We start from the raw sequence: 15,934 nt of genomic DNA, 5'->3' as shown, positions 1-15,934 counted from the left end.
AAAATTTAAGCTCCTTGAGGTCAGGGACTATTTTGTTTGTGTCTTAGCACACAACTTGGAATAGTTCTCAGAATTTAGCACAGTGCCTAGGAACATAGAAGGCAGATTCCACAATACCAGTGATAAAGATAAATGCTACCCAGCTCCTGACACAGAGGTGATTGGCTAAATATGCAGAATGAGACACACATTTTTGGTTATGGCCAATGTGGGAATTTGTTCTGTGTAGCTACATATATTTGTTGCATAGGTTTTGTTTTTATTTTATTTGCAGTTGATAGGAGAGGTAGGGAGAGAAATACTTGTTAATTTTTAAAAATAGCTTAAAAAAAGAAAATAAATTCAGTTAGTCTAGTATGCCTCTTAGAGTTACTGTTTCCCACTTAAATGCTTGCAAACAACTCCTTTAATAATTTGTTCTAGAATTTTATTAGGAATTAAAGTCAAGCTGTCTATAATCTATAGATTGCATCCTCTTACCTTTTATGAAAATCAAGGCAACATTTCTCCTTCAGTCCTATAGTATCTTTTCTATTCTCCACTATCTTTCTAAAATCACAGACAGTGACTCAGCAATTATGTCAATTTTTTTCTGTGCTCTCATGTAGAGACTTTCTGTTGAGATACAGTATTTTTATGAGAAGACATCTTGGAGTCGATCAAAACCGGTTTTCCTTGTTGCAGATCCATCTCTCTCTGTCCTCTGATCTCTTCTTTAAAAACTTCACATTCTGTAACAACCTGTCTAGCTTCTTTAAAGAGGCAATTGGCCACATAGGAGATTATCACTGTCACAACAATGGGTAAGCATGAGGCTGGGAAATGATCTCCTCTGCTTACAGCGAAATGGAATGAGACAGGAACATTGATCATTGGACAAACTGATTCCCAATTCTGCATTTATTCTGCTTACTCGGATCAATAGGACAGAAACAATCACTTATCCATCTGTGGGCCTTAAAGGACCTGGTTCAGCTACTAGGAAAAGGGATCACACACATGGATGCATGGATGTTGGTATAGCTGTACTACTGTGCCTCTCCCCAGTGCTGCCAAATGTGGGCTTTTCCTTCTTTTTTTTTCTTTCAAACTCTAGGTAGTCTCTACATCTTGCCTCATGTCTTCAGTTCAAAAAATACTGACCAATCATCAAGGAGTTCTTAAATATCCTACTATGTGCCAGGCACTGTGCTACAACCAAGAGATTCAAAAACAAAAAAAAAGAAACCATTCCCTGAACTTAAGGAGCTTACATTTTTTTGGAGGAACCAAAATGTACACGTTAAATTAGATCAAAATATACTCAAATACTCTGTGCTCTCAAACGGGTCTGTGATCTCAGGTGTGATCTCATCAATTTAAAGGTTCTCTTCAATGAGGCAGGTAACAATCCATCCCTGTCTGCCCATGTAACCCTTGTTTGTGTTCTCTCATGTATCAGCCACTAAGGTCCATCCAGCATGCTAAAGGCTTTCCTTGCTTTGTCCTGACATTGAAAGACTACCCATGGAACTCTCTGGAGGCTACTTGTCATACCTCACCCTTACCATCTGACCAGCTCATCTTCTTTTCCTATAGTACATTTCCCTGATGACATATTTCACTGCTATTCTTTTTCGAAATTCCTTGTTGATACGAATGCTTACGCCCACCATATACCTCTTTGCTTCTCTCTGTCAAATATTCCTTTTCAGTTCTTTGGAGACTATTGTGTTCCAGGCCATGCATTCATATAACACTGAGAGAATATTGGTATTAAAAAGATGGGCCTTGGGGGCAGCTAGGTGGCATAGTGGATAGAGCACCGGCCCTGAAGTCAAGGAGTACCTAAGTTCAAATCTGGCCTCAGACCAAACACTTGACACTTACCAACTGTGTGACCCTGGGCAAATCACTTAACCCCAATTGCCTTAAAAAAATAAATAAATAAAAATAATTTTAAAAAAATAAAAATATGATCCTTTATTTCCAAGAAAATCTTGGGCTCACTAAAGCAAGGCAACCAACATTGATTAAGCACTTACTATGTGCCAGGCACTGTACTAAGTGGCTGGACATTCAAATACAAGCAAAAAGAAAGACAGTCCCTGCCTTCAAAGATCTTACAATCTAAGGGAGGAAGACAATGCACAAAAGAAATTGGAAAGTGTGGGTGGGGGTGGGCAGGGTGAAGGTACCAAGACTGGAGCATGATGTTGAAGTCCAAAAAGTCAGAAGCACATCTGGGAGGGCAATGAAGGCTGCCCAGCCTGTGCACCTACACAAAACAGAGGCCCCAGGAGGAGCTTACTAATGGGAGAAGAGAACCAGCATGGCAGATGATGTTGCAAGGTGAGACTGCAAGTATGGTGTTGAAGTCCAGAAACTCAAACCCCCTTTGCAATTTCCTGAATGCAATCTAGCTCATTTTCATCGTTCTGATTAATTGCGGACCCAACTCATTTGCACTATCTGTCCCATAGATACACATCAATGGATAAACTCTAAAGGCTGCCCATCTAATATATGTCATAATCTTAGCAACCAACATTCATCATCCACTTGGCCTTTCCTATGTGGATGGTCAGGCCAATGTCCTTTGGTGGGAGATCTCTTCTAGAAAGCTTTGCAATGTTCCGGGGCTTGATGCAACCAGAACAATGCCATCTGCAAGCAGAAGTTTCTGGAGGACCTCACCATCTATAAAGAATTCTTCTTCAACTTGGAATCTATCCTGGATATCACATTAGTGAATACCTTTGCTGACCATAAATTTCCCTCTTTGATGATTAGAGATTAAGCAAGGTTTCTATTGCTCTCTTTCAAATACATATGAATAACTTTGATTTATGGGTGGAAGACACCTTATTAAAAAATACAAAGTAAATACAAGGGAATTGGAAGGCAATAACGATTGTGGGGCAGATCAGAAAAGATCTCATGTAGGAGACAGGACTTCATCTGAGCTTTGAAGGAAAGTGTCATTAAATCACTACAGAAATACTGTGACCCCATGTGCACTTCTTACGCGCATATTGAAGCTGGAAATCCCAAAGGGAAGGTAGATCATCAAGTGTAGGCAGCATGGGATGAGGTCAGCTATCAACAAGTACTCTATTGATCACTAGTTAGGAGTATCATTCTGGTATACCAGAATTGCAGAAGGTGGAAAGTGGACTCTAGCTGAGCCAAGTCTCCTACTTCAAGTACAGCCAGAGAAAGAGAAGATATAAGCCTTGAGTCTTAGTGACAATCTTAGTGGATTGATCTCAGCATTTTAGGGGGACCATGATGTTAAAATGTCTTCTCTCAATGAAGGGCCTAATGTCTTGAGAGTACTTCCATGAGCTAACCCCAGGGAAAATCTCAACCCAGAGGCAGGCCAGAGGTATGTTGGTAGCAGTAATCAAGTTTCCAGGCATCAAACAAATAAATTTAATATCCACAGAGTTCATGCCTCAAATTTGAATCCTGGGACAATAAGAAACACAAAGTCTTCTTCTGCCCTCTTTAAAAACCTCATAAAGAATTATAATCTTTTGGGAAAGTATCTATTTGTACAAAAAATATTCATAGCAGCTCTCTTTCTGTTGGCTAACAATTGGAAATTGAGGGGATGCCCATCAATTGGGGAATGACTAAACAAACTGTGGTATATGATTGTAATGGAATATTATTATGATATAAGAAATGACAAGCAGGATGATTTCAGAAAAACCTGGAAAGATTTACATGAACTGATGCAAAGTGAAGTGAACAGAACCAGGAGATCGTTATACATAGTAACAGCAATATTATTAGATAAAAAATTGTGAATGATTTAGCTATTCTCAGCAATACAATGATCCAAGACAATCTCAAAAGATTAATGATGAAGCATACCATCCACCTTCAGAGAAAAAACTGTTATATTGTTTGAATACAGACTAAAGCATGCTATTTTTCACTTTCATTCTTTTTTTCTTTTATTCGAGTCCTCTTATACAAAATTACTAATTTGGAAATGTTTTCCATGACTGCACATGTATAACCTACATCTGATTGCTTGCCATCTCAGGAAAGGGGGAGGGGAGAGAGGGATAGAATTTAGAAAACTTTAAAAAAAAACTTTAAAAAACTTCAAAACTTTAAAAAAAAGTTTAAAAATTATTTTATGTAATTGGTGTGGAAATAAAATATATATTTAAAAAGATAAAAAATAAAGTTAAAAAATAATTATGATCTTTTACAACCCTGGTAAATTAATTTATCCTTTACATTAACCCAGAGCGATTCCATTCTCACTTCTATATTTCCTTGGCTCTAACAGAAAATCCAGGACAAAAGAGCAGATATGTGCAGCTCAGAAGAAGACTGCCACAGAAAACGCTACATAAATGAGACTTGATCTTTAGTTGCTGTTTTTTTCTAACTATAACACTGGATGTGGGACAGAAATAATAGCAATCTAAGTCAGCTAGCTCTATCTGTGTCCATTTCTATTATATCACTTTGTCTCCTAATAAAAAAGCCTCCAAGTATAAACAATGAATTTGAGAGGTCAATTGCAACTTAGAAACAAGAGTAAAGAGGTTGTATTCATTTTATTTATTTGCAAATTTGGTTTATTATCATTCTAAATTATACTATTTTAACCCTGAAAAATAAATGCAAATGGTAAATGCTACCAAAATTCCCAAAATCCACAGAATTCAATGTAATTTAATTAACATTAATTAAGTACCCACAGTGTGCAATTTACTATGTTGATCACAGGGCACAGCCTACACCCTGCTAATTAACCAAGAAATACAGTCTCTGGTGATGCCACAAAAATAGCTACCTAGAGACTAGGAAATCTCCAACTCTGCCCAAGTGTCCTAAGAATAACACATAGAAATAGGGTTAAAGGCAATAACTTTGCTCTTTTTTTTTTTTTTTAGGCAATTGGGGTTAAGTGACTTGCCCAGGGTCACACAGCTAGTAAATGTCAAGTGTTTGGTCTGGGGCCAGATTTGAACTCAGGTCCTCCTGACTTCAGGGCCAGTACTCTATCCACTATGCCACCTACCTGCCCCTAAAGGCAATAACTTTGGACCAAGACAAATGAACTTCTGTGTCACAAAGGTGACTCAGAACTCAGCCAACAGGCAAATTTGGAGAGGAGTCTTCATACTCAGAGAAATACTTTTAAAATCTCAAAATTGTCCAAGCAATGGCCCAAATTTGATTCCTTTATGAATTTCCCGAAGTGGTTTATTTTGGACATGATTTCCTCCAGCTAAAGCAAAAGAAATCAATTAGAAAATTTATGAATTTGCCCTGTCCATTCCACAGCACTAAACTCCATGCGGTGAAAGCAACACAAGTTGAAGGAGTAATGCTTTATGCCCCAGATAAGTTCACAGTTTACTTCCATCTACCATCTCCACACTTTTGCACAAGCTGTGCCTCCCTTCCCCCACCCCCAGCCTGGAATGCACTCCCTCTTCAACTAGCTTTGTGGTATCCCATGCTTCTTTCAGGGCTCAGCTCAGTATCATCTACCACACAAGCACTGTCCTGATCTCCCCCAGTTGCTAGTGCCCTCTCCCCATGATTTGTATATATTTTGTATTTTCTTATCTGTTTCTTGAGGACAGAAACTATTTCATTTTTGTCTTTGTATCTCTGGCATCTAGTACATAGTAGGCAATTTTAATAAACATTCATTGAAAGCATAGTCCCAAAAAAGAGATATGAGAAGATACCTGTCCCCACTCATTTGCAGTGGTGGGAAATGTATGGGTTTGGAACATCACATATATTTTCAATTTTTTTTTTTTGATGTATTGATTGGTCTTGCTGATGTTTTCTCTTCTTTTTCTTTAAAAAAAAAGTATCTGTTACATAGGATAGCTCTCTGGGAGGAATACAGGGGAAATTTTAGGTGATAGAAAAACAAAGATATCAATTACAATTTATTTTTTAAAAAAATAGGGGCAGCTAGGTGGGACAGTGGATAGAGCTCTGGCCTTGGAGTCAGGAGGACCTGAGTTCAAATACAGCCTCAGACACTTGACAATTACTAACTGTGTGACCCTGGGCAAGTCACTTAACCCTGATTGCCTAAACAAATAAATGAATGAATGAATAAATAAATAAATAAATGCTGAATGAAAGAGGTGTGGTTAAAAAAAAAAAGAATACTGGACCTTGCCTTGAGTTGGTACAGTGGGGAAAGGCACAGATCTGGAACCAGAGGCCCTTGTTTCAAATCCCGCTTCTAATACTTAATACCTATTAACATTAGGCAAGTCCTTTAACATCCCTAGGTCTCAGTCTCCCCATCTGTTAAATGAGTAGGTTGGCCTAGACGGTCTCTGAGGTTCCCTTTGATCTCTAGATTTATGATCCTATGAAATTCTGGCTCCAATACTTTCTAGTGTGTGAACAGATACAAGTCACTTCATATCTCTTTTCCTCAACTAAAAATGGGATAAGAACATTTACACCACTGATTTTCACAAGCTCCTATGAGTCTTTTGTGTTTTGTGAATTTTTTTAAAAAGGTGAAGTAAAGGCTGTCACAAACCTGATTCCTATATTGCACACTGAATGCCTATGCTAGAGTTAGGGACCGTATTATTCACATTTGAGGAAACTCTGACACAAAGTATACCTAAACTTTATTTGGGAGATTTCCCTAGAGAGAAATTACAGGGTAGGGGCATATTGAGCCAAGAGAAAAACTGATTTTGGTGAAGTAAAGGCTCCAGAACTGAATCCAGTCTATGTGAGGCCAGAATCCTTAAGTGGACTCCTGGCCCAGGTTATAGTTCAATAAATCATGTGGATAATAACTGAATTTTTCACTTTTCAAATAGATATTTCAAAATACATCATAGCCACAGTACAACATACCCCTCAGGTTGTTTTTGAAAGGATACAGGTTGAGCCATGTTCTACAGTGCTACCTAATAATTAAATTATTTTCTCAAGAACAAGATTAAAAGGAATCTTGGTTTTACTGAGATTAATGATATTCTGCACTAAGGACTACCTTTTTTCCACATTGCCACTTCCCCCATCTTCTACCCCTACAAATTCTATTTGTTCATATATTTCCCCAAAGGGGTAGAGGTAAAGGAGAAGATTAATACCAAGCAGAAATAGCTAGCATTTATACAGCACTTTAAAGTTTGTGAAAGGCTTTACCAATATTACTTCATTTTATCCTCACAAAAACCCTGGGAGGTAGGTGCTATTATTATCCCCAATTTGTAGACAGGTTAAGTGACTCGCCCAGGATAACACAGCTACCAAATGTTTGAGGCTGGATTTGAATTCAGATCTTCTTACCTCCAAGTCCAGTACTCTATCTCTGTACCACCTAGCTATCTTCCAAAAGTATGATACAAAAGTAATATTTTCATGCCATGATTACTCTACCAATATAAGCAAAGTGATGGGTACAGCACTCACTTTTTCTCTTCTACCCTAGCCTTAAGCAATCAAGACAGAAAAAAATTGCACTATGCTGGAGAGAATCCATCAAGATTCATCCAAGATCTAATAGAGAGACACATTATATTTATGGTACTAAAACTCGATTACATAATAGCAGGCAGATGTTCCTTTGCATTATGGAATTTATGACGTGGCTTTTGATGTGAAATTTCTGAAATGCTAATGGATCTATCTGCAAGAAAATCATTTAAAATATCTATTTTGCTCTTAGAGTAGCAGTGTGGCATAGAATACAGAGAGGTTGGCTCAGAGTCAGGGAGTTTTGGATTAAAGTTCCACTTCTGACACAGACTGGGTATGTGACCCTAATTAAATCACCTATCTCTCAGTGTCTCCATGCAAATCTGCAAAACCATCAATTGCACAACAGTTGTAAATCAGCATCAGCAAAGGGCATTTTCTCACCTGAAATTCCCAAAATCAGTGAAATCACAGATATGATTTTTTAAATCTATTTGGCTTATTTTATTTGCTCTTAAAATTTACCTCTTAATCTTCTGCAAAGTTAGGAAAAATATCTTCTGATCAATGCACAATGTAGACAATTTAAATTTGGGGCTCTATGTACAGTCTTCAATATATTATAGAAGTTCAAAATTCATTCAGTGTTCTCCATAGGTTGTAGGTGCTTCATATTAAATCAGTAACATATAAACCATAGGAAAATTTTCATTGAAGTAGAAAATCAAGGTAATCCTTTGAAGGTAATAGCAGCAGTTTATCCCAGTGGGATCAGCTCTGACTTTGTCAGGAAAAAAGATGGGGCATGTTTCATGATCTCCTTCCAAGGACCCTTTGAAAAACTATTTTTAAAATTACTATTAACAGATATTATTAACTAAATTCAGTCAGCATCACAAAATACCACATCCCAGAGAAATTCATAAACCTATATCTGTGGGTCAACTGCAGAGGTCTGAGGTTGCTATTTAGGAACCTTACCCATTATTCAGCAGATAATTATTGCATTGCTATATGTTCACTCTAAAAAAAAAAAAAAGGATAAGGGAATTTTGTTGCATTGATCGTGATCACTGACCTGAATAATCAAAATGCACAATTACTATTCTTTGTATATTATTGCTATTAATAATGCTGACAGTGTTATCACCCCAGGCGGCACATGCTAACTCCTTATAATTCTATACAAGAACCTTTCAATGTGACCACCACAAAGAAACAACAGTTACATACTCAGCTCAGCTCTAGGCAGTCACTACCTCCTCAACTGGAACACGGAATATAACAAGGTTCTAGTTCTTAACTATTTCACTGTTCTCAACTCCAACATTCACTTCATGACACTGGCCTGAAAAAAGACAGGTCCTCATTTTGAAGAAAAGAATTCCTTCCAGACCCAGGGCAGATTGCCTCTGTGATAAAAATGCAACTCCTTCCTTTGGCTTGATCAAGGAGAGATGTTGTTCAGCTGTTTCAGTTGTGTCTGAGTCCTTGTGACCCCATTTGGGGTTTTCTTGGCAAGGATACTGGAGTGGTTTGTCATTTCCTTCTCTAGCTCATTTTACAGATGAGGAAACTGAGACAAACAGGGTTAAGTGACTTGCCCAAGGTCACACAGCTACTAAGTGTCTGAGGCCAGATTTGAATTTAGGAAGATGAGTCTTCTTAACTCCAAGCTCAGCACTCTATCAGCTGCACTACTTAGCTGCCTGGGTAGGGATGTTAGTTTCCTTAAAAATTTAACTAGGACCACACACTGCATGTTTGAGAAGCTGATGACTTGCAAATACAAGTCACAGAGCATCAGCCCATTCTCTTATTAGTTCAATGATGTTCCCTAAAGATACCTTGCATTATTTATTTTGTTAAACATTTCCCAATTACATTTAAATTTCATTTTGGCTACATTTGTACCAACATAGTGTGGCATTCAGCAGCATTTGACATCTCTGCTCTAAGACTCATGATATTTAAAGACTCTGTAAAAGTTCTTCTAGTCTAGGTTATGTCACAGGCTTGTTTCCAGACTTTTTAATTCTCAATTCCTTCACTAAGTTCAGTAGGCCATTGTATTAGCTGATTCCCAAGTGCCAAAAATACTTTAAAATGGCATGTACCTAATGCAGGATCAATAAAATTTAGTGTTAGAAGAGCCCACAGAGTTCCAATTCCCTTATTTTATGGATGAGGACATTGAAGGCCAGAGAGGGCGACTTGCACAAAGTCATAAAGTCAATCATTCTCTGGGCTGAGAATTGAACCCAGATCCTCCCAGGGATCCAAATCCATGGCTCTTTTCTTTGCATTATGCTATTTACTACAATCTTGAGCCATTTCTGAGCCTAATTTTCCACAGTTACAGACTACACTATGTCTAGGGTCTCTTCAAACTCAAAAATTCCCTAAGACTGTGAAAATTATATGAAATTCAACTCCCACCAAGAATGCATCAATGATGGGATAATCTCAGCTCTTGGAACCTAAAGGTCACATCTCCATTTCTAATGACTGCCCTTCATATTATGATAAAAGAGTGAACAGTAAAATCTGTCTCTACAAAATTTCTATTCATTTACAATGACTAATAAATGATAATTTTCAAAGTTTAATTCTGAAGCATCATGTCCTATACCGTGTGCTAGAGAATGTCTCCATGTTTTGTAAAAGTAAATAGCTAAAGTGTAGCTAAAGGGCTATTGGGTTTAAAACTCCAAGCAAGATAGCACAATTATTTATATTCACTGGCTTGGTTTAATACCCTTTGTTCTTTAAGGGAAGTTCAGTAACTTTTGAATTCTGTCAGATTTGAAGCTTTGGTTAGAAAATGGGACCTTAGCAAAACTAAATAAAACCTTTGTTACACAGAATCAAATGAGTTATAGTCACACCCATGGGCACTGAAAAGCACCATAATAATTATGACACAAATAAGTAAAAATTAAAACAGAAGCTCAGGTATTAAGGATTACTGCTACTTATTATCTCTCCTAAAATAATATAAAAATATATCTCCTCAAACATAGCAAAATACAATAGTTCACAAAACCTGGAGCTTATTTATGGGTCATTGAGGCCCATTATGCTTTGCTTAAACCAGGGCTACCTATGCTCTGGATATTGATCATGGTCTCTTTTCCTGCTTAAAACTAGCTGTTTTATATCTCTACTGTGGGCGCAGAGGAAACAAACTGTAACGAATGTGGATTGTGCATCAAAGGAAAATGCCATGACAATTAATGTTGTTAAATATCAAAAGTTATATATTCATTTCCTTAAATATTTTTTTCACAAATATTTTTCTAAGTGGCTACCATGTGTAAAGATTAAGGAGACACAAAAGTTAATTTTAAAAAAATAGCCCTTGCCTTCAAGGAACTCAACCAGTGAGGTAGCTTTTATTGCAACAAAAATAAAGGTATATCTTACCTAATATCATAACATATTCCTCCAGAACAGAACTTCAGATGAAATAAACTACGAGGTAGTTAGACAGGCTGCCAGGTGGTACAGTGGATATAGTGTCCGGCCTGAAGTCAGGAAAACTCCTCTTCCTGAGTTCAAATCTGGCCTCAGACACTTACTAGCTATGTGACCAGTGGGCAAGTCACTTTGTCTCAATTTCTTCATTTTTAAAATTAGCTAGAGAAGCAAATGGTAAACCACTTTAGTATCTTTGCCAAGAAATACCAAATAGGGTCACAAAGAGTCAGACACAACTGAAGTAACTAAACACAAGTTACCTTTCATCCACTCTGTATGTGTCTTGTATGTACCTAGTTATTTATATGATGTCTCAACCATTGGAATGTGAGTTTCTTGAGCAAAAAGACGTTTTGTCCTTCTTTCCATTGTTTTTCCTAATATTTATCACAGAACTCAGCATATAATAAGCACTTAATAAATACTTGTTGATTGGCTCACTGACCATCTGTTTTACATCATGACTGAACAATGTTGCCTATTCAGTAAAAATTATAAACTAAGTCTCTTGATAGTATAGTGGTATTTGGTTATAATGTATTAATAGTATTATTGCAAAACCACATTAGTGGAAACATTTTCACAAGGTAGCAGAATATGAAAGATATTATGACAACAGTACAAACTGTTGCCACTGTTCAGAGAAGAGTTAGATCGGGAAAACTTGATAGTGAAGGTGACATTTGAACATGGGAAAGATGGGTAGGGTTTTATCCATCATTAATGAACATTTACTAAGTGCTTACTATATGCCAGGCACTGTGCTAAGTGCTGAGGATACAAAAAAGAGGCAAAAGACACTGCCCTCAAGGAGCTCACAATCTACTACAGGAGACAACAAGCAAACAAATATGTACAAACATGCTATATACAGGATAAATAGGAAATAATTAAGATAGGGAAAGGCATTAGAATTAAGAAGAGTAGGGAAAGACTTCCTATAGAAGATGGGATTTTTAGGAAGTAAGCCAGGGATGTCAGTAGGCAGAGCAGAGGTGAGAGAGCATTCTAGGGATGGAGTACAGCCAAAGAAAATGCTCATAATAGAGATGGAACGTTTTATCCATGGAATAGTAAGGGAACCAGTGTTGCTGGATTGAAGAGTATATATGGTGAGGAGAAAGGCATAAGAAGCCTGGAAAGGTGGGAAGGGGTTACGTTATGAAGGGCTTTGAATGTCAAACAGAGTGTTTTATATTTGATCCTCCAGATAATAGGGTTAGAGGTAATAAATTGGAGTTTATTGAGTAGGAGTGTGTGTGACATGGTCAGACTTGTGTTCTGGGAAAACCATTTTAGTGGCTGAATGGAGAATGGATTGGAGTGAGGAGAAATTTGAGGCAGGCAGATCCACCAGAAGGCTATTGCAATAGTCCAAGTGTAAGGTGATAAGGGTTTGCATGATAATGGTAGCAATAGTTATAATCTAAGACTTTAAAAATAAAAGATTCTTATTTAACTTCACCCACTGATGCACTCCACCTACTTCTCTGCCTAAATAAGTTCTACTCCCTTCAAGACCCACATCCTCCATGAAGCTTTTCTTGATCACTTAAGCCTACAAATGTTCTTTCCTTCTTCCCTACTCCTATAACAATTAATGGAAATACCATTCATTTGATATTTATCTGTCTTTCTTTTCCATATTAGCTATTTATCAATCAAACTTTCTACAGATATTGACATAGATATTTGTTGTTCAGTCGTTCAGTAATGACCGACTTTTCCTGACTCCATTTTCTTGGCAAAGTTCTGGAGTGGATTGCCATTTCCTTCTCCAATGGGTTAAGGCAAAGAGAGGTTAAGTGACTTGTCCAGGGTCACACAGCTAGTGAGTACCTGAAGTTGGATTTTAACTTAGGTCTTTCTGACTCCTGGTCCAGCACTCTATCCACTGGCCCACCTAATTGCCTCAGACATAGATACACATATCTATAACTATTCACTTAGATATAGATTATCTCTAGAAAGACAAATAGATGACAGAAAGAAAAAGAAAGAGAAGAGAGGAAGGAAGGAAGGAAGGAAGGAAGGAAGGAAGGAAGGAAGGAAGGAAGAAAATTATCGCCCAACTAGTATCTCCCCAGTTTTAACAATGTGTCCCGAACTTAGTCATTATTCAATAAATACTTGCTGATTCATTGGTATGTCTAATTTAGTTTAACTGTATTCATAAAGGTAAGGAAATGGACTGTACTATGCCCAAGGTCCTATGCATCATATACAAGGTATTATGAGCTATGCTTTGATGATTCAAAGAGATACCTTCAAAATCTAAAGAAAGGACACATACACAAGTGACTGTGACACAGGGACAGTAAAACTGGTACAAAGGAGAGGTCCAGACAAAGACTATGATAAACTTTAGGAAGGAAAGAAAAATTTCACCTACAAGATGGGAAGACTTCTTGCAGAATGTGGCATCAGAGTTAGAAAGGCAAAATTTTATTATTTTCTCTAATTCTTTATATTTTTCTTTTCATTCTGCCCTGGTGTTACTTCCTTTTTCCTTCAGCTAACATAATTAATTTTCATCTCTGCACTACTCTCAAATATTAGAATGGCATCCCAATCTCTCATCATTTTTAGCCACTTACTATTCCTCTGTGGAACTGCCTCAAAAGATAGCATCTTGGAAACTTTTCCATAATAGTTTCCTTTTTAAGAGCTCTCTCCTCCCTTCCAAAAAAAGAAAGAAAATCAGAATATGGAGGAGTAAGAAAGGGATTTTTAAAAATTCAGTCCCTCTGAATTTTTAAGTTTTCTCTGATTGTACTTTCTGATTAATTAGTTTTTTAAAAAGCCATACAACTTAATAAGGTAGTAACCCTGCCCACATTCAACAACTGTAATGGTACCTCATTATGTAAATCACATAATTCCCTAGTACTCTAAGAAGTTTGTGAACTAGGCCTACTTATTGTTGGAAAATATACTACTTTGATAAATTTACTGATACAGAGCTCTGCTCAAATATGATAAGAGAATCAAAGTTTTCTATGATATTGAATTCTTATACCATATTTTCATATTTTACTTTATGATATTTGTCTGATTCCTGTTTAAAAGTACCCTACACCTCTAGTGTAGTTATTTTAGTCAATAATAGATTCCAATGATTTAAAATAATTTCAAATACTACCTGAGTGTCTTCCACAAAGTAAGCACCCAATTCCATTTAATTAATATTTACTAACCACCAGATACTTTCAAAGTACTATACTAGGCTAAGAACCAGTAGCTGCCCCCAAGGAGCTTACATTCCACAAATGATTGCTCACTAGCTGAATAAATGAATGAATGAATATCAACATAGAAATGACACTTCAGTTGACAGTTCCAAACATTATCAATCATTACCCAAAAATTCTATAAAGTGTAACTTTTTTTTTTATTCAGTGAGTTCAGGTGACTTTATTCCATTAACTTAATCAGAAACTATGTCACATCTATTGAGTTTTGCAACAAAGCTAAGAACACCTATATAAGTCTATAAAGTCTTTACAGTGATGATGAAAAGGCATTTTACTGCCATTTATTTGGACATGATCCTGTGTGTATCAGAAAAACCTTCTCCTGAAATGAAATACACTAATTTTCCCCCAACATCCATAATTCTCCAAAGAGGATAAAGCTATACTATTTTGGAAAAGTAAAAAAAAAAAAAAATAACAAAAAAACAAAAAAAAAACTTTCAGAACACTAATACTCCCTTAAGTAATTCAAAGTTTGCACCTGTGAAGGTTCTTAGGAACGCCCTCACTCATCTCTGAGACACATATATGTGTGTATAGAGAGTTATAGAGATATAAAATCGCTAACAAATCTGCAATAGGAGATCAAAGCCTGGAGTTTAGGTGGGGGGGGGGGGGGCAGGGCGGGAGAGGGTCAGAGCTGTAGAGCCCTAGAGTAGGCTCTCTCTTCCTGACGTCTCACCTCCTGCACCTCTTCGTTAAGCTTGCCCTAGCAGGCCTCATCTTAAGCGCTCAAATCCTGCTTGCTTGCTTGGATTTTAGGGGAAGCCAATCCCCCTTCCTTACCCAACGAAGCCAGCTACAGCACCATCAAAGCCAAGGGCAAAGTCGACCGAGGGCGGCGCCCAGCAGAGGAACCGGCGGGATAGTAGTCGCCCTGGCATCTCTGAGCCCCGATCCAGAGAAAAACAATAAAATTCCGGTGTGGCTTCCTTTCCCACCCCCCAACTCCCCGCATCCACTTCAGCCTCTCCCCGCGTGGAGGTGGAAGGGGGAACTGCTCCCTGGGTGCATCCCTTCCCGCTCGTGCGTGATCAGAGGAAAGAAACTCGAAGCAATCTCACACCGTGTGCCTCCTCTCAAACACCAGCCTGGAGGGAAGGAGCCCCCACGTCCTCTGACCCCAACCGTGGGTGTCAAGGAGGGAATCTCCGGCCTGAGATCAGAGCGAGACGGAAGGCAAACTTTTCAGCTCCGTAGGTTCCCTAGTCTATCCCCCAGTGACAAGGGCGGCAGCAACAGTGCTATCATCGCCCAGAAGGAAAAGCAGCCCAGAAACAGGCAGGAAAGCCGCGGCGCCTGGACACAGAGGGCGAGGATTCTCTCTCTCCCTCTCTCTGTCTCTCTCTCTCTGTCTCTGTGTGTGTGTCTCTCTCTCACACACACACACACACACACACACGCACACCCCTATACACACACATGCGCGGGCGCGTGCACACACACACACACACACACACACATATATATGCACACACATCCTTACATCCGCACTAATGGTCTAGCCTGCCAGCGGGGGGCAGGGGGGTATTCTCCAAGCCCGCGGGACACATGGAAAGCACCGGCTCGCAGCTTCTTTACCTGGTATTGGTCGAAGCCGGCCAGCTGCTCCTCCGTGACATACCGCAGCTGCAACATGTTGAAGCCCAGCCTTCAGCGCCTCGAGCTCGAGCTGTCCCCAGGAGCAGCCGCGCGCCGCCAGCCGCCTGCGAGCGAGCAGGAGCACAGAGAACGCAGGGAGTGAATGAGGAGAGAGAACAGGGGGGAGGAGG

General features: G+C 38.5%; 1 protein-coding gene across 1 annotated transcript in view; it reads right to left on the bottom strand.

Annotated features, from left to right (window-relative positions):
* The window catches only part of LOC114031859 (ethanolaminephosphotransferase 1-like), a 151,694-nt gene extending 135,838 nt beyond the window's left edge, over positions 1–15,856 (bottom strand). Inside the window, exon 1 of the mRNA XM_027847034.1 lies at positions 15,744–15,856. Coding sequence (XP_027702835.1) covers positions 15,744–15,800 — 57 coding nt within the window. The 5' untranslated portion in view covers positions 15,801–15,856. The remainder of the gene's footprint in view (positions 1–15,743) is intronic.
* Between the last annotated feature and the right edge of the window lie 78 nt (positions 15,857–15,934).

Source organism: Vombatus ursinus, unplaced genomic scaffold (genome assembly GCF_900497805.2).
Source record: "Vombatus ursinus unplaced genomic scaffold, bare-nosed wombat genome assembly UNPS02015255.1, whole genome shotgun sequence".
Lineage (NCBI taxonomy): Eukaryota > Metazoa > Chordata > Mammalia > Diprotodontia > Vombatidae > Vombatus > Vombatus ursinus.
The sequence above is the reverse complement of the archived record's forward strand: the minus strand, read 5'-3'. Positions and strand labels throughout refer to the sequence as shown.